This window comes from Ctenopharyngodon idella, chromosome 21, assembly GCF_019924925.1.
Source record: "Ctenopharyngodon idella isolate HZGC_01 chromosome 21, HZGC01, whole genome shotgun sequence".
Lineage (NCBI taxonomy): Eukaryota > Metazoa > Chordata > Actinopteri > Cypriniformes > Xenocyprididae > Ctenopharyngodon > Ctenopharyngodon idella.
The window spans coordinates 15,714,096-15,740,780 of NC_067240.1; the positions used below are offsets into that span (position 1 = coordinate 15,714,096).

Below are 26,685 nucleotides of genomic sequence, written 5' to 3' on the forward strand. Positions count from 1 at the left end.
ACATTTAAAACATATTTTATGCAATTGTAATATTTTTTCACATCTTTCTTTAAATGTAGCACCAAGTCCTGAATTCACAACATGAAAAATAAGCAGATCAGAATTTCACTTTTAATTTCTATCAAAGAACCCACTGAAGTATCAAGGCACATTATGGGAATGCCAATCCCTCAAGGATGGCATTAACAAAACTAAAAATATAACATTATAAAAAAGATTACAGATGCACATTACGTAAACAAAATTGCAAAATATAAAAAATTATCAATAGTTTGAACATAACATAAAAATGCTTTGATTTTCAGATTTCAAGTAAGTTTAAACATTTCAATAGGTGTAAAGTGATGCATAAGAACACTAATTCTCTCTCTCTCTCTCTCTCACACACACACACACAATTATACTTATCCGCATAGATTTAAAATAACATTCATGAAGGACATTAACTGTCTAGAATAAATGACTACTCTAAAATTATTTCCTATTATGTAGCCATAAAAAACATTTGTGCACAGATCTAATGATGAAGACTGTTTGGCATGAAAGGTGATAAAGCTACAATGTAATACAAATAAAAACAAAGCCACACAGTCCATTGAATTGTTACGCCAACAATTACATTACAAAAATCCCTGAGAAGCACTCAAGTTGTAATGACTTGACAAGGCAGAAAGAATACTTTTCCTCCACAAAAAGACAAACCGTTCATTTGAGCTCAAAAACAGTATAGTCCGTATAGACAAATCTCTTTTAAGAGCGTAAACACATACAGTACAGTAAAGATAGATGAAGAAACTATGAGAGCTCCTTATTATGAAAAAACAAAAAACAGAAAACTATCTTCATGGAAAATAAAAGTCAAAGAAAACTTTCTTGTGGACATTTGAGCTGATTATAGGAATCTTTATGGCTACTGAAATACAACTTGACAAATATGAATGCCTTAATTGCCCTCAATAACTCTCAATACAGGTTGTCAGGCTTTAGTCCAATTCTTGTCACTGTTGTGACACTAAACCTCTGTTATCTGCTTGATCCAGCTGCGGTATTCTGTGACCCGTGTGTAGACACCAGGTCTGTTCCTGAGACCGCAGCCATCTCCCCAACTCACAACTCCAGCAAGGAACATGCGGCCATTGCTCTCAATGGAAGTCATTGGACCACCTGAGTCACCCTGGCAGGAGAAAGAAGAATATATGTACAATATTGAGAAACATAAGGTTATGACATGTATCTGAATGTGAAAAAAACAGAAGATCTTTCATTTCACCTGACAGGCATCTATGCCTCCACTCAATACACCTGCACAGATCATGCGTGGTGTAATCCCATCTTCCATCAGCTTGCTGCACACAGTGCTGTTAATAATGCGCACCTCGGCCTTCTGCAACACTGATGCAACATCATCTAGAGCAGGGAGAAGACATTTTATTAGCTTGCTAACAATTTTAGGCTCCTATTACATCATAATTTGTACTCAATTACATTCAGTTTCAGTTGTAAGTACTTTCCCTCATTATCTGGTTTGGACAAATAGAGCAACACTACCAGTTTTAGAGAGTTTTACCCGTTTTGTTTTAGAGTTTAGACACACTTGACTAAATTTGTGTTTCTCAGTGTAGAGGTTTTATGCATAAATGTGCAAAAAAAAAAAAAAAGGGTTGGATTTCAGGTAAAATGAACTTCTAGGATTCAGCTATGGTTCATTTATTTGCTCTGTGTAATATATGTTATACATTTTTACATTTTATATATTGATTTTTCAGACTAATGATATTACTGGATTTTCAGTGTATGTGATTATTATTATTTTTTTTTTGTTAAACTCAAAAGAAAGTCCCGCACACTATCAGAGCTTACAAAAGGATAAAAAAATTAATTTATTTATCGCAACGTTTCGGCATATGCCTGATGAAGGTCATGAGACTGAAACGTTGCGATAATTTTTTTAGACTTTTGTAATCTCTGATAGTGTGCGGGACTTTCTTTTGATTTTGACCAAAAAAAAAAGAAAAGAAAAAAAATCACGTACACTGAAAATCCAGTAATATCAGTAATAGCAAATTTAGGAGTTTTAGGTAATCAGTAATTACGGAATGAGTTTAGCCTCATTAAGAATTATTATCTACTGTAACTATGACAGATCATAAAGAATTACCAATTAATTACCAATTACAACATTAATATGTCTAAGACATGTCTGAGCAGTGAGCAATTTTCTTATTTACTCTGAATATGGTCATAAACTGAATCAATAATTACTCAAGTATTACCTAGTCGTCACTCTGCAGGAACTACTAGTGATCTATTATTTTAAAGTGAAAAACATGTTTAATAATGATCCAGATCACTAGTTGTTCTTGAAGGGAAAGCTACAATGTTATATAAATAACTATTGGACTAATAATTTCCCCTATTTCTGATGCCTTATTATTATTAAATTTGGCAAATATTAATAATAAACAACAGTCTAAACCTTTGGTTATGTACACTACTGTTTAAAAGTTTGGTATCAGTAAGTTGTTTTTTCAATACATTAATACTTTTATTGATCAAGGAAGCATTAAACTAATCAAAAGTGACAGTAAAGATATGTTACAATATGTTAGATATGTTAAATATTACAAATGTTACAAAGTTTTCTATTCAAAATAAATACTGATCTTTTGAACTTTCTATTCATAAAAGAAAATTAAAAATTACTGTATCATGGTTTCAACAAAAATATTAAATATTACTGTTTTCAACATTGATAATAATAAGAAATGTTTCTTGAGCAGCAAATCAGCATATTAGAATGATTTCTGAAAGGGTTAGTTCACCCAAAAATGAAATTTCTGTCATTAATTACTCACCCTCATGTTGTTCCAAACCCGTTAGACCTTCGTTCATCTTTAGAACATAAATTAAGATATTTTTGATGAAATCCGAGAGATTTTTTATCTCCCATAGAAAGCAATGTAATTACCACATTCAAGGTCCAGAAAAGTAGTAAAAACATTGTTAAAACAGTTCATGTGACTACAGTGATTCAACCTTAATGTTATGAAGCGACAAGAATACGTTATGTGCGCAAAAACAAAAAAAATAACGACTTTATTCAACAATTTTTCCTCTTCCCTGTCAATCTCCTATGCAACTGACGCAGTGCAGAGCTTCCGTGTTTACGTCTGAATGCCGGCTCAGTATTGGCTGGCACTGTTCACGTGAGCACAAAAAGTATTCTCGTTGCTTCATAACATTAAGGTTGAACCACTGTAGTCACGTTGACTATTTTAACGATGTCTTTACTACTTCTCTGGACCTTGAATGTGGTAATTTCGTTGCTTTTTATAGGAGAAAAAAACTCTCAGATTTCATCAAAAATATCTTAATTTGTGTTCTGAAGATGAACGAAGGTCTTACAGGTTTGGAATGACATAATGGTGAAAAATTAAATTTTCGGGTGAACTAACCCTTTAAGTCATGTGACACTGAAGACTGGAGTAATGATGCTGAAAATTCAGCTTTGCCATCACAGGAATAAATTACATTTTAAAATATATTCAGAAAGAAAACTTATTTTAAATTGTAATAACATTTCACAGTAAATTACAATATTTTTGCTGTATATTTGATCAAATAAATGCAGCCTTGGTGAGACTTCTTCCAAAAACATTTAAAAAATCTTACTGACCCCAACCTTTTAAACAGTATTATAGGTTGTTGCAAGACTTACCAAGTTCCTCTCTCAACTTGCCCCAGCCAGTGATCCATACAGATTTGCCTGCTGGGAAGTCATGTGTGGCTTCAGGTAAGCAGACAGGCCAGATGTTCTGGCTGAGAGTCACAGGGCTGTCCAACTCCATTAGAGCAATGTCATTGTCATAGCTCAGGTGATCGTACTGTGGGTGAGAAATGATGCGCTTCACACTTCTTTTGGTTGACTTATGAGTCTCACCCTGGTTAAGTAGGCCTAGATAGACTTCCCACTGGTCAGGCTGGGAATATCTAGCAAAAGAACAAACAATCAGTCAGGATCTGTGCAGGAGGGTAGGAGAGGGCCAAACAAGATGAGAACTCACTTGAACTTTTCATTGTCCTGCACGCAGTGAGCAGCAGTGACAAGCCAGAGGTTACTGATAACAGACGCCCCGCACACATGACCTTGTGTCTTCATGTGGAGGCTGACTTGCCAGGGCCATTCTCCCTCATTCGAGTCCTTTCCACCCACAATACGACTGGACTTGTAGGGCTTTGTCCCACATTCTATAGTGAATCAGCAAATTGAACAGATATAAATACACATAATAATGTTTTTTTTTAAAAAGCATTACAGAAAAACAACATATCTCATCTTTTTTTGTTAGCAGGAGAACTATTAATATTGTTACTATGTGTAAATTTACTGTGTAAATTTTGACATACTATAATCTTTTGAATTGATATTCAATTCATTCCATACAGAATGCAGAAAATATGAAATATAATAAAAATGTCGGGGTCGAAAGCTGTTGTGCTGCTTCATATTTTTGTGGAAACGGTGATACATTTATTTCAAGATTCTTTGACAAAAAGAGCCTATCTGAAGTAGAAATCTTTTGTAACATTATAAGTCTTAACTGTCACTTCTGTGAATTTTATGCATCCTTGTTAAGTTGGTAGCCCAGGAACAACAAATCCCTCATGATTTCTCAGAGGAAAGAAAGAATAATTTTGAACTTACTACACTCGGCTTCATCCGAACCATCCGCACAGTCAGCTTCTCCATCACACATAGGGTTCAGCTTGCTGATGCATTGGTTATTCTTGCACTTATAAGTAAGATCAGAGCAGCGAACGTCTATGGCTGGATATAAAAGAGAAGTAAATAAGTCCAATAGTGTGACTGCTTATGTTGACAGCAAGTATACAAGTCAACCTCCAAGGTAAATTGTAATCTATATGTAAACAATAGAGGTATACATACATAATAATATCATTAATATATGCACTTTTTAATATAGGGATAAACTGAGGTCAAATTGAGGCCAAATACAGAAAAGACAGTCAACTGAAGCCCGAAGTATACTTTACTTTTTACACATATGCGAGGGTTAGCGTACACTCTGCGTGACGCGAATTTCGTCATCAGAAGAGTATGCGCGTACTAAACGCGCACCACTAGATATTTGTAATTGCGTGTAATTTGTACGCACATGCGCATTTATTTTTTTTCAGTAATTAGTTTATCCACAAGGTGGCAACAGTGCCCTGGGGCCCTCGATTCACAAGGTAGTCAAAAAAAAACTGACAGATGAGTCTGCCGGAGTTTGGGCGGGACATTGATACCGCGGCTCCAACTCAGGATCACTACTGGGCAGACTAGGGCTCCAATGACGTAATCAGCGCAAGATGTCAACGGTAACTTCTTCTACTACAACAGCTTCATTTTTCTACAGTGCAAGGAAGTGGAGACACGTCGTCCATCTTTTTTACAGTCTATGTGACAACAGGCAAAGACATTATCATTATTGAATGAAAGTTCTCACATTTCTCACACTGAGATTCATCTGAGCCATCGCCACAGTCGTTGTAGCCATTACACTGCTTCTGTGTTGGGATGCAGCGGCCAGTTCGACATCTAAACTCTTGAGATTTACAATTCCCTGCAGACAAAATTGAAAAAACAACCTGAAATCAACTCCTTTACTCTTGCTCCATAGTTCATGACTTTGAGTGCTGGTTTCATCCTTACCACAGTTTTCCTCATCAGTGTTATCTCCGCAATCATTCACCCCATCACAGCGCCAGAAACTGGGCTTGCAAAAGCCGTTCTTGCAATTGATTTGAGTCTCATTACACACTGCATGCATGGGTAAAGATCCCAAAACACACATTAGTATAGCATTTCAAGAGCTTCTCTTCGTAAAAACAACTGTACAAAGACTGAGTACAAGTAATATGGAATAAACTTACTGCAGCCTCTCTCATCACTCATATCTCCACAGTCATTGTAGCCATCACACTGTAGGTTAGGAGACACACACAGATCATTGTCACACTGGAACTTCCCAGGACAGGCTGTGGAAAGGTGATTGAGATATTTTCGTCATGGTGGACTGGCTTAGGACATTGCAGTAAAAAAAAAAAAAAAGATTCTACTCACGATTAGTGGGTTCAAAGGCCTCAAACTCTGCAGAAAAGCCCTCGCCCACATAGGACCGGTCAGAATGAAATTTGACTGTTGCTTGGTTTGATTTGATAGTGTACACAGTTTTAGGTGGCATCTCTCCACATATTCTAAAAAATTAATGCAAAATGAAAACCATGATACATTTTTTTTTCAGAATTCTTTGATGAATGAAAATATTAATTTAATATTAATTAGCCCAAAACTAATCCCAAACTTTTGAGTAGTAGTGTATAAATGATCTATTTCTATATATTTTATAGTTAGTAACATCTAATCAAGTAAATGATGATTACTCAGATATTTTGAAGCAACAGGTCTGTGTAAATAATGCCTTTACAACGAAGAGACTTTTGTCTGACCTGTAGTTTAACTCCAAGTAGTCTGTGAGACAGCTGATGGGGTTCTGTTCAGGGTTATGTATAGAGAACTTGTCAAACGTCACCTTGATGTGCTTTCCTTTTGGAACCTGTGAGACAGAACATATAAAAACTTACAATATTTTGAGGAACTAATGTAAGAAACAGACCAATGATGCAGGAAAATGTAAGTGACATTGATAACAAATCTATTTTACCTCAATGTTCCAGACACACTCAGACTGAGGTGGGTAATGGGAGGGATAGCCAGGTGATGTGAAGGTACCATGAAGCCCTGTTAGTCTCCCTCCGCAGTCTAAAGAATGTGACAAATAATTATTTACACAAATATTGGCTTTAGATTTGCTTGCTTTATGGAATTAAAGGGATAGTTCACCCACAAATTAAAATTCGGTAACACTTTACAATACAGGTGCACTAATATGCATTAATTCATGCTTAACTAATGCACAGATAATCATGTTTTAATGTATGACTCATGAAGAACTAAACCATTAATTAATGATTACTGCATCAGCAACTAATAAAGAGTCTATATGATTAATAGATTAAGTAATATATGAATTGTTATTAATTGAATGTGTCAATGTATTAATTCCTTAATAACATATTTTATTAACTAATAGTGTAAGTTAGTGTGTTAATTACCACAGTGGGTTGAAGCCATGTACTTCAACTTCCAGTTGTCTGCTTTAATTAATCATTAACTAATGATTTGCAAATGTATCATTATGTTATGACTTTACTTGTTGAGGCACATGACTATTAACTAATTGTTAAGTAATACGTCATTATGGTTTGACATCTACACTAAGCCATGGATTTCAATTTCCAACCGTGATTCCACTGTACCAGATGAACTGCCGCATCCAGAACCTTGTTGTTCATGGCACAGGAATATGTCAGGTTAAGCTTGAGGTCTAGGATTCAAAGGTGGAACACTGAGGCCAGACACTGCTATTTCGTAACACTGTGTCAAGACCGGACAAAGAGATTAGAACCAATTTTAATCAGTGATAGTGACGCTACACTGGATGCGGCACGACGCAACACAATACAACAAAATGTCACTTCTGTTATGAAGGACAAATGGACTTGCAATGGTTTGTCATGTCCAGTGTAAACAACTGTTGCGGTATGACTCGATAATGGTCGCATCCAGTTTAAACACAGTGCAACATCAATCTGTAGTTCAGATTCTGGTGTGCTGATATTTGTGTGCAGCCCAATTTACCCATCCTTCAAACACATTCTCTGACATTACACTCACTGCATGTGCAGCTGTCAAAGCCCATTAATGACATATTACTTAACAATTAGGTAATAGTCATGTGCCTCAACAAGTAAAGTCATCACATGATACATTTTCAAATCATTAGATAATGATTAATTAAAGCAGACAACTGGAAGTTGAAGTACATGGCTTCAACCCATTGTGGTAATTAACACATTAACTTACACTTTTAGTTAATAAAATATGTTATTAAAAAATTAATACATTATGACATTTAATTGATAGCAATTCATATATTGCTTAATCTATTAATCATACAGAAACTTTATTAGTTGCTGATGCAGTAATCATTAATTAATGGTTTAGTTCTTCATGAGTCATACATTAAAACATGATTATCTGAGCATTAGTTAAGCATGAATTAATGCATATTAGTGCACCCGTATTGTAAAGTGTTACCTAAAATTCTGTCATTTACTCACCATCATGTCGTTCCAAACCTGTATGACTTTTTTTTTCTTTTGTGTAACATGAAAAAAGATATTTTGAAGAATGTTGGTAACCAAACAGTTTTGGTTACCATTGACTTCCATTGTATGGACTAAAAACAATTTTTTTTTTCAAAACGTCTTCTTTTCTTCATAGAAGAAAGAAAATCAAACAGGTTTGGAATGACATGAGGCTGAGTAAATGATAACTAAATTTTCATTTTTGGGTGAACTATTCCTTTAACACTTTCCAAAACAGCTAGCTTTGGCAGGCCACTTGCAAGTGTCCAGTAATTTTATAAAGAACTACAATGCAACATGGTTTAAATTAATTGTTGAAATGTTTGTCTGACCCTCGCAAATACACATGAATAATTTCTTAAAGAAAACAACCTTATTTTACCTTATATTTAGTTTGAACCTTTGAACGATAGTGCATGCAATGTTCCTCACATTAAACCACCAAAATTAAAGGGTTAGTTTACCCAAAAATGAGAATTTTTCGTTCTTCGAAAAATGACCTTCGTTCATCTTTGGAACACAAATTAAGATATTTTTGATGAAATCCGAGAGGTATATGACTCATCCATTGAGAGCAATATAATCAACACTTTCAAGGTCCAGAAAGGTACTAAAGACATCGTTAAAACAGTCGACGTGACCACAGTGGTTCAACTTTAATTTTATGAAGCGACGAGAATACATTTTGTGCACAAAAACAAAACAAAAACAACAACTTTATTCAACAATATCTTCTGTTCTTTGTCAATCTCACGCATTGTTTACATCCAGCGCTTCCAGGTTCTACGTCAGAATGCTGACTCATTATTGGCCGGCTCCTGCGTCAGCATCACACACATGCGTCATGCTGCTCACGTCACATGTGCAGCTTTGGCCAATACTGAGCCGGCATTCGGACGTAAACACGGAAGCATTCACTGTGCTTACTGCGGCAACTGCGTAAGGATGATGGTAGGGAAGAATAGAGATTGTTGAATAAAGTCGTTCTTTGTTTTGGCACACAAAAAGTATTCTCGTCGCTTCATAAAATTAAGGTTGAACCACTGCAGTCACGGCGACTGTTTTAACCTCTTGGATTTCATCGAAAATATCTTAATTTGTGTTCTGAAGATGAACAAAGGTCTTACGGGTTTGGAACGACATGAGGGTGAGTAATTAATGACAGAATTTTTTTTTTTTGGGTGAACTAACCCTTTAATATAATAGTAACAAAATCAAAATGTGTGTTCACATTTTTGTGACGGAGTTTCACTGACACAGCACATGTTGCGAGTGACAATGATTTGCGCGGTTTGTCAGTAATATGCAAGGGAAAAAAAACTGAATTATACCATTTTCATACAGAAATATATTTTTAAATAATGTAGTTTCATGACAGACAAGAAATATTTATATCCAGTAAATTTGCCAGTGACAAGTGTATCAAAAAGTGAACCCTACATAGGAGTTTATATCTCATTAAACTCTACCTTGAATTTTGGCTGGAATCTGAGAGTAAAATGCCCTGAAACCCGGGAAGTTTTTCTCTTCATTTGTAACCAGTGTAACCAGCATGACATTCCCAGAGGAGAGGAAAATTAGCTTCTCACTGGGTAAGCGATATCCACATTTCCTGCATGAATACGATTGTTAGATTCCACACATCACACAGACAATGAAAACAGACATGCGTAACGTGACACTGCTCGCACATGCGGTACTGTGTCATGGAGAGGATGACTGAGAGAGTACAAACACTTACTCTATTATGACCTGCTTCTCTGATGGTGCTAATGAGTCGTACACTTTGATGAAGTCATTACGACAGTCTTTCTCCAGGTCTAGGACGTCAAACTCTAGTCTGATCCTGTGCTCTGGGTCGGCCCGAATCTGCCACTCGGTGTAAAGGTTTGGAGAGTAGGAGGAATCAGGAAAACCCGGAGACCGGATAATGTCTGTCTGGTTCTCATGGGCATGATGAGACCTCTTAATGGACCCTGAAAGACCGCACAAGTTCAATACCAGTCTGAGATATGAACACGTATAAATAGCTAAATGTAAGGAACATATCTTTTACTCACGTTTGAGGTTTCTGCCAGCTAACCGGGCATCCACAGCTGTAATACACACCAAAATATATATGAATTTTGACTGTAAACAATCAAGACCGAATAGTGCTAGACTAAAATGAGACTCGTATTTCTTTTAAGTTTCTGGTTAGGTTACAAGAGGTGACAGACTGAAACTATGCGGGTAATATGAAACTCTCTTCCAGTAGATTTACCCCCTGATGTCATGCCATCAATGATGAGGCTATCATCAGTCCTGCGACCAAAACCCCTCCGGCTTTTCCTTGCATTTTCCATTTCCATGGATGCAATGGCCTCCTCCACAGCAGGTATTTTGGACTCCCGCACATTAAACTCAGACAGGTAATATGCGATGATACCATTATTACTGCCCTCACTAAAGGGGAAGAAAATGTATTGAAACTTACAATACAAATAGACATAAATCAGATTCAAAGTATGAAATGAGTCTGGCATATTCTGTGATGTCCTAATCAGTGTTGGGGAAAGTTACTTTTAAAAGTAATGCATTACAATGTTGTGTTACTTCCTAGAAAAGTAACTAATTGTGTTACTTAATTTTTATGAAAAGTAATGTGTTACATTACTTTTGCATTACTTATTCTCACCTGGGGCTGAGCTTGCTGGTTTGTTGTTTAATAACAACAAAAAAGTTCTATTTTTGGCAAATGTAAAGGCCCTTTCACACCAAAAGTGAAATGAATAAGCCTCAGGCTGATCACAAATGTGATGTTAAAGTCATTTTTGCTTATTAGTGTGGTTGAATTGGATCATTTAACGTCAGCAGCAAAGACATTGGTTAATAAAGTGAGATTAAATACATACACTATATTGCCAAAAGTTTTGGGACACCTGCATTTACGTGCACATGAACTTTAATGACATCCCATTCTTAATCCGTAGGGTTTAATATGGAGTTGGCCCACCCTTTGCAGCTATAACAGCTTCAACTCTTTTGGGAAGGCTTTCCACAAGGTTTAGGAGTGTGTTTATGGGAATTTTTTACCATTCTTCTAGAAGCACATTTGTGAGGTCGGGCAGTGATGTTGGCGAGAAGGCCTGGCTCGCAGTCTCTGCTCTAATTCATCCCAAAGGTGTTCTGTCGGGGTGGAGGTCAGGACTCTGTGCAGGCCAGTCAAGTTCCTCCACACCAAACTCGCTCATCCATGTCTTTATGGACCTTGCTTAGTGCACTGGTGCGCAGTCATGTTGGAACAGGAAGGGTCCATCCCCAAACTGTTCCCACAAAGTTGGGAGCATGAAATTGTCCAAAATGTCTTGGTATGCTGAGGCATTAAGAGTTCCTTTCACTGGAACTAAGGGGCCAAGCCCAACCCCTGAAAAATAACCCCACACCATAATCCCATCTCCACCAAACTTTACACTTGGCACAATGCAGTCAGGCAAGTACCGTTCTCCTGGCAACCGCCAAACCCAGACTCATCCATCGAATTGCCAGACAGAGAAGCGTGATTCGTCACTCCAGAGAACACGTCTCCACTGCTCTAGAGTCCAGTGGCGGCGTGCTTTACACCACTGCATCCGACGCTTTGCATTGCACTTGGTGATGTAAGGTTTGGATGCAGCTGCTTGGCCATGGAAACCCATTCCATGAAGCTCTCTACGCACTGTTCTTGAGCTAATCTGAAGGCCAGACGAAGTTTGGAGGTCTGTAGCTATTGACTCTGCAGAAAGTTGGTGACTTTTGCGCACTGTGTGCCTCAGCATGCGCTGACCCCCGCTCTGAGATTTTACATGGCCTACCACTTCGTAGCTGAGTTGCTGTTGTTCCCAATTGCTTCCACTTTGTTATGATACCACTAACAGTTGACCGTGGAATATTTAGTAGTGAGGAAATTTCACGAATGGACTTATTGCACAGGTGGCAACCTATCACGGTACCACGCTTAAATTCACTGAGCTCCTGAGAGCGATCCATTCTTTCACAAATGTTTGTAGAAGCAGTCTGCATGCCTAGGTGCTTGATTTTATACACCTGTGGCCATGGAAGTGATTGGAACACCTGAATTCAATGATTTGGAGGGGTGTCCCAATACTTTTGGCAATATAGTATATATTATATTTGTTTAATTTAATATATTTAATTATTGCAGGTTTGTACAACATTTTGAGGAATAACGAATCTGTTTTGTGCAAGTAAGACGAGTAAATGCTCACATTTAGACTAGAACTACAATAACCATAATGTTTACACACAACGCCTCTGCATTTACTCCCGATTTCTCACAACATGGGGACAGGAGAGGCATCAGTCAATACATAAGAAAAAAAAAATAACCTGCATTACTTATTTAAAAAAGTCAGATATTTTGTTGTAAATAATGCGTTATTTTACTAGTTACTTGAAAAAAGTAAAATGTAAATGCGTTACCCCCAACACCAGTCCTAATACATTGATAGTTTTGTTTCAAAAGAGATTTTGGGGTGGACTATTCAAGATTGGCTGACAAATAACTTCATTAACTTGTTCATTAGCTTGACTTGACTTTGAATATAAGGGATGCTGGGAATGGTCACCAATTAAATAGTCCTGCAGTGTGACAAACTCATTTTTAAAGAACAAATGCAGTCTGCCAATTTAATATGAGGTCATACAAGGTCATCTGCATATATAATAACTATAAAAAAATTTAAATTAAGAGTGAACTTTCTGATTGACCTTTCATGCCAATTACCCATAATTTTCTCTCATGAGTGGCAGAATTATTTAAATTACCTGAATCCTTGCACACTGGATCCCACATGGTACTTGGACAGCAAGCGCACTTGACCGTATATAGCATTGAGCTGAAAGACAATGTAGAATAATGCAAAGTTATAAGATACGTAAAAATTACCCCTATGAACTTTAATGAAGTATTTTTTTTTTTTTTTTTTTTTTTTTCAAAAAATGAAAACATTTGAAAGAAAAGCGACCACCTCACCTGCTTTGAGACCTTTAAAGCCAGTTCTTTATATTCAGTGGTGTTAGAGTTTTCATAAGCATCTGAGAACGTCTGACTGGAGATGGTCAAATAACCACTGAACAACTTCTTCACCTTTCCAATTGGCCTGACTATAACAAAACAATAGACACACTGGAGTTACTGTTTTATCAAAATCATTCAGATTTACCGTTTACTGGTGATAACAACAGTGTGTTAGTTTACAGGTTAAATAACTCACTATGGAAATGCCACACTAGCAGTCCAGTTACTAATGCAATGATGGCTAATGCTGTGGGTAGACCTATTGCCACAATCGCCCTGCGCGATATCCTCCTCTTCCGTAACTTATTTGCATCCGATGCTGGAAGAAACTGCATTGTCTGGTCCAAGCCATTGTCCTACAGAGAAATGTAAAATACAAGTAAAATGCTTTTTGAGTTTGTTACATGTGACTGTTATGTATATAATGAGTTACTCTCTGTAACTCCCCTGAGGACGCTGTGTACTGTACATGACTAATATGAACCACCCACATGAAAACAGGCTATTCCTCTTAAGCAGTCCAATCGAACTAGCATGAGTCCATGGAATTGCGTGGTTGCAACTGTTTTCTAAATCCTGAACCAACACCTTTCTCATCAGCGTCAACAATCCACCCCAATCAAGTATGCATTGGCAGAAGTGTGTGCTGGTCACGTGACTGAAGCGGCAGCTTTTCTTAAAAACGGGTTCTTTTGTTTGCAATCTTTTAGTTGAATATCTTTCAATACATATGGAGTATTGTAGTAGATTTAGTAGATTAGTAGATACTTATTTTTAAAATATTGGTGGAGGATACTGAGGAATATTTTTCAAAAAGTTCAAGCATAATGTTAACATGAGACTGAAACTGCAATATCAACATAACCATTGATTAGAGAAATATAAAACAGTGGAACAAATCAAATCAGACAGGCATATACAGTGAATATATAATATAATTATATCTATAGTATAATGAGCAATTATAATTATTTATAATTATTTTATATAATTATTTATATATTTATAATTATTTTATATTATAAACTATATATAATAGATAACATTGCAAACGATATAATATATAGTTATAATATAAAAACTAAAATTGCCTATCTAATAATATACTTCTGAACAACTGAGGCACGTAATTATGTACATTACCAAACACAGTCAGCACTGTATAGGACGTCCAAGAAGATTAATCTCGGATAAATTAACTGCTAATAACGCCTGAAACATCTGACTAAAAGAAAAAATAATAATAAAGATATTCAGTTAAAAACATACCGGAATTTTTTTCCCAGTTTTGAGCGGCTCCATGTCATTCGACGTATTTGTCAACTTGGCCGCTGTCAGTCCACTGTATTGACGTTCATGTGTCATGCAGGCGGCCCTTTGTCCTCACCTATAGCGAAACCCGCTGACGCGCGCGCGCGGGTGTCTACTGGATTAACCACAAGAAACTAACCCTTCATCCTATTTTACATGGTCATTTAGCACGGAGATGGTATATCCCTGTTGATTTTTATTAATATAGGTTTTGTATCAGAAAAACAAACATATTCCAAACACTTCCCACCCAGTTTCGAGCTGCAGGTGAGTCGCTCTCAAACATCCCGCGCAGTACTTCCTGTAGGCACGAGAGACAGGTGTGACGTGGGGAAAAACAGGATATCTATAAATAAAACAGTAAATATGACAAAAATGAATTTAAAAATGTAAATAATAAAGATTTAAATGTATCGTACAATCTTTAAAAAAGTTTTTTTCAAGTCACTGAAGGTGTTTAACCTTCATAAAATGTTAGTAATAAAATTAATTAAATTAAATTAAAATAAATATGCCAGAATGAATGTCAGGGTTGCAAATTTAGCCTAATTTAATAATATTTTGTCTAATTTAAGACCACAAATGGTTTCCATAAACTAAAGTATTTGTTTGATCATCTTTTTCTCATAATTATTTGGGTACAAGGGCTGACAAATGCAGTCAACACTACAATTTGTGTTTAAAAAGAAAAAATGGAGTGAGTTTTTTTAACTTGTCTTTCCTTCATGTTGTAAATGTAATACAATTAAATGAATTCCAGTTCAATAATTCAGTCAGAATTATGAAACTATACATGATTTTAATAGTTAGATGTGTAAGCTATTACTTTGATTGTGGCAATAGTTAAATAAGGCTGTAAGTTTGAAAAGTTATTACCACAGTGACATGGTGATGGTGATGGACAGACAACTTTATAAACATTTAAGTAAAGAGACACAAGAGAACAACAAGAACACCCCTAAGATCGATATAAATAAAACCTTAGATAAAACCTTCTCATTAAAGCTTATTAATTATTAAAATCCATCTGCCATGTCAGACCTGAGGCACTTGTCATCATTAAGAAGGAAAACAAGGCTTCTCTTTAGGTCTAGTGCTTCAGGAATCCCTTGATAATCAGTGAATTGCAGATAAACTTGAAAAATGAACAATTAAGAGTTGTGTTTTTATTAACTAATGTGAATAAAGATGAACAAATATTGTAACAACTGTATTGCTCATTGTTAATGTTGGCTAATGCATTAATGTTAACTAATGGGACCTTATTGTAGCCTATACTGCCCCAGTGACAGATTTTATAGCTTTATTTTCTGAGTGTAAAGTCTTACCAACTATATTAAGTAAAGCTGAAAGCATAAAGAGTGTATGAAAAGTATACAGGTCTATATTTCAATAATGATTTTATTGAAATGTAATATTCAATGTTAGAATAAGGAGAACCTCCTCGATCTCTTTATCCATCCAGGGGTTCTTGGCCACTGGTTGTTTATACATTATAATTATAATGAATCTTTATTTTGTGTCTTTGTTTTGGTGCATTCATACTCACAGGGAAGACACAGAGGCTTATATCCCCGAGGAAGCCATGTTTTCACAAATACAGCACACTTGATAGACAGAAGAATCATAAATTATTAATACATGTCATAATGAGGAGATCAGGGAGCAGTTTAGGACAGACTGGATTTAACTGTGCCCAGGTTGCTCTTACCCAAGAGTATAGCTGCTTTAGTAAAAACAAAACAATGTTCCCCCTATACTTTACCAAAAGCCCAGCCAAAGTCCTCAATCAATTTATATTTATTTATAAATCCAAATATCAGTCTTCTGATATTAATATGGCAGCATTTATTGTCTGCATGGGGTGTGCTGGACAACCTTCTAAATCAAATTTAGATATACTATTTTTAACTTATCATTAAATGTATAAATAATGAATAGGCCTGTATTTAACATATGTGCTTTTAAATTCTTTTCTTATGGTTTATTTACAGGATATTTTTTCTTTTACTCTTTTTATTTGCCATACAGCACATGTGCATGTCATGCTATCGCATGGCTATTCGTAAATTTGGCTTCCGGTGTTATCCGCTTCCAGTTCTTTTAGCTGTATAAAACAGCTCGTTTTGCTGCTTGATATTGCAAACTGGTATTTCTTAATATATTATTGTAATGTATTGTCATAATTATAAAGACAATGGTTTGTAGCGCAAATATTTTGACTGTTTACTGCACTTTGTTATTCTCAGTTATTTACCTCTTAATGAATTGGAACAGAGGTGTAAAGAGTACCTGAAAACTATACTTAAGTAAAAGTACTGATAATTTACATCGAAAATGACTCCACTACAAGTTACAAGTAACCAATTCCAATATGACTTGAGTAAAAGTCTTAAAGTATCTGATTTTAACAGTACTTAAGTATTTTACTCATGCTGAATGTAGGCTTAGAGATGCACTAGTCCTCAGAGACATGCCAGTGTAAGATGAGAAATCAAGTTTATTTTCTAAAATCATAATAAAACTGAACACCTCAATGTTGCAATAAATCAAGTTCGACACAACAACCTTCAACAAACTCTCAAGTCTCAGTTGAGCTCAAGTGCACAAAAAGGCCATAAATAAACCAATATCCTTCAAAACGGTCTTGTCAATATAGCGGATATATAAAACAATGTTAAGTAAAATTAAATAGTCAAAGTCTACTGTATGTGCTGTTTTGAGCCTCATCACCAGCTGCAGTCATTTCCTCATGTAATAAATCAAACACCTGCAATCAGCAGCTACCTGCTAATGCACTCACATTCACATAAAGTATCCTTGTTGAAAAGTTTTGGGTGAGTAAAGGCAAAACACACAAGATATAGTACCTTCAATGCCCTTAGATGGCGATATCGCTTCTTTATATCAGAAACAAACTGCTGCAGAAAAAGTTAGCTTCCATGAAAAATGTAATTTGTAATTACATTACTCATCACAAATGTAGTGGAGTAAAAAGTACATTTACTTAAAAATGTAGTCAAGTAGAGAGTAAAAGTTGCCAATATCTTTGATACTCAGTACAACTACAAAGTAGCCAAAAAGATACTTTTGTACAGTAACTAATTACATTTACTCAAGTACTTTACACCTCTGAATTGGAAGCACATTCACAGACAATAAGGTGGATGCATATATAACATCTGAGACCACACTGAAAAATATTTGTAGAATTTTTTTAAAATCTGGAAATGAACAAAAAAGTTTTAGAATTTTTAACCTGAACCTGATGATTCCTATATGGTGATTCCAGTCCTTTTTGGTGTGGCGATGTTGCACTGTCTCAGAGAGAAGCAGATCGCCACGTACTGCTCCAGAGACAGTGCTAGAGTCAGAGGAGCGTTAAAGAAAGTACAGTGCGAGATAAAGACTAACAGAGTGCATATAGATTTGGGTACTGGAAGGAAACACAGAGCCAATGTGTACATGATGGCTGTGACCAGCAGAAGCACAGTCATTTATGCTGCAAATTATTCTTCAATAAAATGTTCTTCAGTTAATTGCACTTCTGACTCCGGGTCTTCATTCATCATATCTGGTCTTTGGGTCCTTAAATATAAATTCCCCTACAGTTAATGGTGGAGAATGTGGGCACTTTGTTCCTCAGTCAGATCCTGTTTTGTGAAAACGAAGCCGACATTCCCACGGATGTGGGGAAGCAGCCTCTGCAGATCCAGGTTGTTCTCCAGGTTGCCACTACCAGATTCCCCTACAGAACGGTGCTATTGCACTTGATTTTGTTGGAACTGTGTCACACCTCTTTCCTCTATGCCACAATAGAAAGAACACTATACATGGTGATTGGAAGCAGCTCTTCTCTCTTCATAAATTTGAGATATTTAAATTATCTTATTGTTCTTATTCTGCTGCACTGCCCGAGTCCTCTGATCTATGGTATGAGAGATGAAGCTGTGTGTGTCATGGTGAGGTTGCAATAAAGAACCAGCTGAAGGCCTGAAAGTCTGGGGCGATGACTGACAACGGCGGAGCCGGAGGGTCTGGGCGGAGTTATGTATGCAATCCAAGGCTGGGCTGGTGAACACTCAGATCAAGGCGAATCACTGGTAACCAGGATAGAAGCCAAAGGGCTGGAGGACTGGGCAGTGCAGGTGGGGGTGAACAGGGTCACACGAGACAGGGATAAAATTCATGAATGGCACTCATAAAATTCATGAACGGCACCTGGTCAGACGTTATGTCTTTAGCTCAATACATGATGCTGGCACTCTGATTGTAGTAGGCTCTGGCTCCACGTCTGCGGTGGGCAAAGGCTTTGCCACCGCTAGGCTGTTGGCTGGGGGCACTGATTTCCTCCTCGCTCTTGCAGATCGTGAATAGGGAACCGTTGTGGAGGAGTACCCACTCCACATACTCCTTAAAATTTTGCAGAGGATCATCTCCGGGCAGGCACACCCTGCTCTTTTCATTTAGGCGCACCCAGAAAAACTGGCATCGTCATTGAGGACAAGATGTTGCAAATCCAAGCCTGCATGTGTGCCTCTAGGGACTGGTTCCTCTGCGAGAGCTGACTGCCGCTAGATCCATGCTCTTGGGTTAGTTCTTCTGTCACGGTAAGGTTGCATTAAAGTTGGTGAAATGGATCTAATTGCAGCAGTCAAAGTTTTATTTAACACAGAACTCAAGGTATTCAGAAAACACAGGAACAAAACAACCAAACATGATGAGAACAGACAAAGAACTGAAGGAAACAGTTTAAATAGACAGACAGACCAATCAATGAAATTAACAACAGGTGTAACTGATGATCAACTAATGAAAAGCATGGAAACCAATTGAAAACAAGTGCTAAATCCCACCCAAAACCAGATGATTCCTAACAGTGTGGCCCTTGTTCAAATATTTCTTCTGCTTTTTAAGACAAAGTGAGACCCTCTGTTATTGTACATTAACTGTATGAGAGAATATGAACGAATTATAATTTGATATGCAAATGGTGATATAAAATTATAGTTCTGTTTATATTTTAAACAATTGTTTATTGTTTATGTGTATTATTACCTGTTTTTCGGGTTAAAATACATGATAGCAATTTTGAGAGCAAACTCTCAGATCAACTTATTCTCTTGCAAAAATATGTTTAAGTCTCTTAAAAGGGTCAGTGATATACACATGTATAATTTTACAAAATATTTTTTATTTATATTATCATTTTTCTGTTTAATTTTCATGCTTTCATTTTATTTTATTTTCATATTCTATGGAAGCTGTTACTGGTAAGACTATTGAAGAAAAAAAACAATGTTGGGAAAATAATAATGCCTCTTAAACAGATAAAGGAGTGCTATAGAAAAAACTTAACACCTCATTAGAATTCTATATAAAATTCTATATAATCTTTATAATACATGCGGACAGGCTGAATTAAGCACTTGTACACACTGGACTGTTAAAGAAAGACTCATTAAGGTTTTTTGTAACCATAAACAACTCATATGTATAGTTGATTTATAGTTCAGCATTATTTCGTTGAATATTGAATTTTTTGTCCGTAGAGTTGAGTTTGCTCAATATTTTCTCTAAACAAACTTGTATAATGTCCATTTGTTTCTTTTTTCTGTATTTTATTGAATTTAAGAGGGACGCCAACATTATAGCAGCAGAGAGGGTCTTATATTTCTGTTGCATACGTTTGGTTATAGGGACTGTGATCATTATAGTGACAGCAAGCACACACGCACTCTTTAAAAATGTGCAAGAATGACGCTTAACGTTTAGCTGCATGACCACATAAATAAAAAAACAAAAAAAACAAACAGGTTTCCTACCCACCCAGTGACACTTACGACATACCCATGTGGTTCTCTCTGCCACTGTTTAACAGCTATATAATTCAGGAGCAAAATTATTTGAGGAATCTGCAGCTGGAGCAGAAAAGGTTGATGCCTCACTGTAGAAAGGCAACACATCTGTGTAAGAGGTCTGTTGCAAATGCAAACTTTTGAAAATATTAATCTTTAATGCACATAATCAACAGATGGAAAAAGATTACATCAAACTGCATTGGGCATGATCATTATAGTATAAATTGTTCCAACCAGTCTTGTTTCACTGTTTCTTGTGTTTCAGCTTATGGCGGGATCCAATGGCACAGCTGAGGATGTGTCTTTCACTTATCAGCAAATCTTTAATCAAGACATGGATGCTGGGCTCAGTACTAAAACTGCAGTGGCTGTGTTAACATCTCTGTTCTTTGTTTTTGTAAACTGTGTAATGCTCTTCGCTCTAGGAAGCAAGCGCATATTCCAGGAGACGCCGCGCTACATTCTTTTTGGCCACATGCTTATGAATGACTCTGTGCTTTTGCTGGTCTCAATCATAATGTATGCAGTGGCTCAGTGTTTCCTTCAGTTACCCAAATCCATATGCACTCTACTAGTCTTTATCTCCTATTGCACCTTCCGTAATGCTCCTCTGACTCTAGCACTGATGTCTCTGGAGCGGTACGTGGCGATCTGCTTCCCTCTGAGACACTGCAACATCGCCACACCAAAAAGGACTGGAATTGCCATAGGAATCATCTGGTTTCTTAGTTCTATAAATATTATAGCAGACATTATTTTTGTTTTAACTGTCAACCCCAATTATTTAGCCGGTATTATATTTTGCACATTAGAAAAACTGTTTCTATACAAATGGCAGCTGGATAAATATCAAGCATTTGATGTTCTTTATTTTGTGTCGGTTGCAGTGATCATTATTTTCACATACATTAGCATTATGATCACAGCCAGGTCTGTTTCCTCTGATAAAGATTCAGCTAAAAAAGCCCTCCGAACGGTGCTATTGCACTTGATTCAGCTGGGATTGTGTCTTACCTCTTTCCTGTACACCACAATAGAAAGGACACTGTACATGATGACTGGAAGCAGCCCGTCTCTTTTCATAAATCTTAGATATCTAAATTTTCTTATTATTCTCATTCTACCACGTTGTCTGAGTCCTCTGATCTATGGTATGAGAGATGAAGCAGTGTGGCCCTTGTTCAAATATTTTTTCTGTTATCGTTCAGGAAAAGTAAAACCCTCTATTAATGTCCATTAACTGTATGTTTTTTGACATGCAAATGGTAATATCCAAAAAGATATTGAGGCTTGCAAGTTGCAAAAACCTTAAACATAATATCATAATAATTGCAATGTTCAAACTTGTTCTCCAAACTCTCAGATCAACTTTTATCTGCCAAAATATTTGTAAGACTGTTATCTGGGTTAGTGATATATCTATGATAATTTAACATAATATTTATTTGTTTATATTTAAGCATACATTTATTCTTTTAATTTTTCATGCTTTCATTTTATTTTATTTTATTTCTTTTATATTCTAATAGACACTATTATTGAAAAAGTTTCTACATGCCTGGGTGCTGAAACTACACTGTCTCATTTAAAAAATAATTTTGGGAAAATATTAATGTCTCTTAACCAGGGATAAAAGTACCATAAAAAATCTTCTAACACCTAATAAGAATTCTATATAATTATAATTATAATATATGCAGACAGCCTGTATTATGCATTTGTACACTTTTGAACTTTAAAAGGAAGTCTTTTCGTATAGTTCATCATACATAAACCACACTTATATGAGCTTGTGTAATAAGTAGTGTATTGAATTATTAACAGATATACAATGATCCTAAAAATAGTTAATTTGTTGAATATTTCATTTTTTGTCTGTACAATTGAGCTTGTTCACAATATATTCCATGAACAAACCTGTATAATGCCCATTTGTTGCTCTTTATAATGTGTTTTTCTTCTATTTATATCTCATATCTTTTATCTTATTACATGGGCATATGACTAAGAGACAGAATTGCTCCTACCAGACCTATGACAAAAAGGGATGATAATGTTACAGTAGCAGAGAAAATCTTACATTGTTTTGCATATGTTTGGTTGTAGGGACTGTTAACATTGTACAGTGATGGACCCTACATTCTTCAGTGTAGACTGAATCATTTAAATCTAAATGCAGCAGAGATTTTCATGTTCAATTCTGGCATATTGGGTGTATAAATACATAAAAAAGTTTTATGATGGTTTAATAGACTGCATAGTCAGTATATTTTTAAAGATACTTACTGAGAAATAGCCAAGAACTCACCTTAAAAAATGACCAAAAAATCCAAGGGAAATGATTCAAAAAAGCCCACACACTCTGTCAATGAAGAAAAAACAAACAAAAATTGCATGATAAAACCACTGGAAGCAGTGGTTTTCCTGAGAAACCTGCTGCATCTTGTTGTTGACGCTATGGGGAAGCCATTAGCGTGAACAGTGTCTGAAGCATGTTTAAACACACCAGTGTACAAAACCTTACTCCGTCTCTGCAGGACAGGCCTCAGCCTAAAGCCCCAAGAGCGGAGCTGTAAGGGGGATACACAACATAGGATGCTTGCGTAGAGGGATGTTTGCAGACTCCAACCCTGGAAAAGGTTAGAGCAGGGTGACTGACCTAGGTAGCAAGAAAGAAATGCCAAGGCAATCTACCTCTGCTTACAGACCCACTGACAATCTCCACTCCAAACCTTGGAGAGGCAGGTGATGGAGCAGGATGCCCTTGGACATCTGACCGCCCTCCAATGCCTTAACTGAAAGTATATTGCCAAATACACAAACATGCCAGCATGCATAATAAAGAACCGCTCATAGCTCATATAGTGACAGTTGCCTTGTCACTGAACTGACAGATGACAGTTCAGTGACAAGGGAGTATCAAAATTCAAAGCAATGATAATGTAAAGGGAACGAGATGCTGTGTCGTGGCATTGACGCTATGGAAATGCTTCCATGTGAGCCGGTGTCTGAAGCATGCATCAACACACGGCGATCTGATTGGCTGAATGTATAGATGTCGTGACAGCGTAATGAGTCACAGAGTCCATAAATAAATACCAGTAATGCATGCCGACAGATTCAATTAGTCTGAAGAAGATGCACAGTTGTAACCAGGGCATGGCAACACAATGCAGCATCTCATCAGCACCTCTCAGGGAACCGGGTTACATACATAACCTGAGGCAATTCCTTTTGAGTGGAACTCAATGCTGCATCATGGCGTTGATTCTATGGGAAATCAATTCCAATGTTGCCACGCCCAATGTAACAGAGCCTGCCCACAAGGCTGTGTATAAGCACAGAGGCTTGTTGAGCACAGACTGACTTTGGGTCAACCCTGAAGGACTCGGGTTCTTTGGTTTGAATCTGTGTCCGAACATTAGAATCTGATGAATGTGTGTGAAGAGGACCAGCCTGCCGCAGCACAAACATCCTGTAAAGGCACACCCCTCACAAGAGCTTTGAAAGATGCTACACTCCTAGTGGAGTGGGCTCTGACCCCTAGAGGTGAAGTGCGCTTAATAGGAGAGGATGATAGCATCTGTAATCCAATGCAATATACGCTGCTTGGTGACCGCATTACCTCTGTTGGGATCGTCAAAGCATACCAGAAGCTGAGAGAATCTACGCCACTGGCCTGAGAGGTTAACATAGATCCTCAGAGCACAGAATGGATATAGCAAGTAGAGGCTTTCTTGCTTCAGCGTCTCATGAGGTGGAGGAAAGAAAGCCTGCAAAGTGACCGGCTGAGGAGCCACAGAAGGTACTTTTGGAATGCAGTCCAGTCTGGGGTGCAAAATAACTCTGACATCACCTGATGTAAAGTCTAAGCAGAAAGGGGAAACTGAAAGGCTACTCTCTTGACTGATGTTAATGCTAATAGCAGAGCCACTTTGAGAGTCAGCATTTTTTGAGACAGACTCCAGGGGTTCAAAGGGATTTTGAGCTTCTGTTAAAGCTCCCAGGACCAATGCTAGGTACCAGGAGGGAACTCGCAACCAGCAGATAGGCCTTAGCCATCTGACACCACAAAAGAACCAAGACACCAGGGAGAGCTTACTAAAGCTCTGTCCAAAGGCATGTGGCTAGTGGAAATAGCAGCCACATATACCTTTAAAGTATCTGGAGCCAGCCCTGCTAGAATGGAGGATTGTCTATGAACTGGTACCCCACAGGTGCCAGACCCAAAGCCCCTGAAATATCGTCCCCTGCACTAGAGATAGAAGATCTGTCTAGATTGGGATCTCTCAGAGGTTGCCGTCCAGGAGAGACATTAGGTCTGCAAACCAAACTCAGGCCGGGCAGAACGGAGCCACTAGAAGGAAGTGAACTTGGTCCAGGTGAATCCTTCCTAGAACTGCTTGGGGCAGAGCTATCATAGGGAAAGGCATACAGGTGCAACCTTGGTCACGCCTGTACTGTGGTATCCAGCCTTAACGAAGCTGGAGGTGTGAGGGCGAACCAGTGGGTTGTCTCATCAGAGGCAAACAGATCCATTTCCGCTCTATTGTACCTCTTCCATATGGACTCCACTACTTCAGGGTGGAGTCGCCTTTCCCCGGGCCTCAGCCCCTGCCAATTCAGTACATCAATACCCTGGAGCCAGAGCAGCATCCATGTACTTGGTGAATGTGCTTGGGGACAAGGCTAGGCAGAAAGGAAAAACTAAATATTGGTAAGCTTCGCCCCCAAAAGCAAACCTGAGAAAATTCATGTGTTCTGGCAGACTCTTTAGATCTGTTGCAACAAACCAATACTCTAATTGAATTTGTGACACTGAGTTTGAGACTAAGCATCTTGAACCTGTATGTTCGAAGAGTTTAGTCCCAAACTAAACCATGTAACCTTTTCTTATATTGTTCAGGACACACTGAGAGATATTGGGCAGAAGTTGCCACACAAAGTCTGACAGAGGAATACATTTTTTGATAGTTTGTGGAATTTTTTTGATAGTTATAGGGACTCTGTTCGAGTCCTTGTAGCAGCAAACTGGCAGGGAACGCTCAAACTAACTGAAGGGAGTATTCGCTCATGAGCTAAGATGGGGTGAAAGGCCCATCTGACGCCTTCGCCTCCAAAATCACCAAGGATGGCAGGATAAGTAGAGACACCACCCGAGGGCCCAGATAGAAAGTCTGGCACATGATGTAGAGGTGTAACCAGACTACCTCCGGGGCCCAAAATAATTCAAGATTTTTTCTTCTTGGCTGCTCCGGAAGCTGGCCCCCTATCGAGCATGGATAGTGGACGCTTCCAGTTCCTGGACAGGACAAGGGAGTAGCTCCTTGAATGCTGCCAACTGACATTTGCCAACTAAAGTTTTGCCTCCTGATACCTGTCAATGATAGTGTTTACCGTGTTGCAAACAGGCAGGGGTGGGGGGCGAGGAAAAAGGTCTTGTCTTTCTCTTTTATTCCCATTAGATTGACCCATTAAGCAGATGCCGCTCTGTAGCAACCATGGCAGCCATAGAATGGCCGACAGCGCAGGCATCTGCTTGGTTGCCCACAGTGCTAGATCTGTGTCTCGGCAGAGCTCTTGAACCAATTCAGGCCCTAACCCCTCACTGTGGTCAAAATTTTTAAGCAGGTCAGCCTGTCAACGGTGTCCAGGAGAGCACCAGCCTGACCCGCTGACGCATTTGCCTTCCCAACTAAGCTAGATGTTACTCGGCAGGGCTCAATGATCCAGAACGGGGTCCTGTAAGTCGGCAGAGAGATAAGGTATTATCTTCTGTTGCAAACTCCGCCTCCGCCAACTCCGCGAAGTCGAGGTGCAGGGGTTCGGCCCTCAATCATCTCTTGCGAATAGTGAAACGCTTGCAATGCGGACAGTCAGCCCCCTCAAGGACTGACCTAGCATGCTCCTAACACATGCATATTACATATATGGTGTTAGTCATATGCCGTAATAATCACACACTTCCTGTATCTCAACCCTGACATTGTACAGCTTAACTTGACTTGAGACACACAGGATTTCAGAGACACACTTGACAAACTTATGGCTGACAAAGCAGCTGTCGATGCGCATTTCTGGCATACTTGGTAACGCACTACGCTACGTCATGACGTCCATACATTCAGCAAACATGTTTAGGCTCGTATTACAGACACCGGCTCACGTGGAAGCATTCCC

General features: G+C 37.8%; 2 protein-coding genes across 3 annotated transcripts; one reads left to right on the forward strand and one right to left on the reverse strand.

Moving 5' to 3' along the window:
- Window positions 1-89: 89 nt before the first annotated feature.
- st14b (ST14 transmembrane serine protease matriptase b) lies at window positions 90-15,021 on the reverse strand. 2 transcript variants are annotated; one of them, XM_051878697.1, is made up of 19 exons: window positions 14,895-15,021; window positions 13,530-13,689; window positions 13,289-13,419; window positions 13,081-13,151; window positions 10,538-10,719; window positions 10,335-10,370; window positions 10,016-10,250; window positions 9,744-9,886; window positions 6,729-6,826; window positions 6,514-6,620; window positions 6,128-6,261; window positions 5,938-6,042; window positions 5,717-5,824; window positions 5,511-5,627; window positions 4,706-4,828; window positions 4,065-4,248; window positions 3,719-3,990; window positions 1,271-1,407; window positions 90-1,174 (listed from the first exon to the last, which is right to left on the reverse strand). In XM_051878697.1, exons 1-19 carry the CDS (start codon window positions 14,928-14,930, stop codon window positions 1,013-1,015), a joined length of 2,541 nt encoding a protein of 846 aa, XP_051734657.1. In that variant the 5' UTR covers window positions 14,931-15,021; the 3' UTR covers window positions 90-1,012. The 2 variants fall into 2 exon arrangements, with proteins under 2 accessions (XP_051734657.1, XP_051734655.1); XM_051878695.1 differs by having other exon boundaries at window positions 14,603-14,974.
- A 5,743-nt stretch (window positions 15,022-20,764) lies between these two features.
- LOC127504015 (odorant receptor 131-2-like) lies at window positions 20,765-21,745 on the forward strand. The gene has a single exon (XM_051878327.1). The coding sequence runs from the start codon at window positions 20,774-20,776 to the stop codon at window positions 21,743-21,745; it is 972 nt and encodes a 323-aa protein (XP_051734287.1). The 5' UTR covers window positions 20,765-20,773.
- Window positions 21,746-26,685: the final 4,940 nt, after the last annotated feature.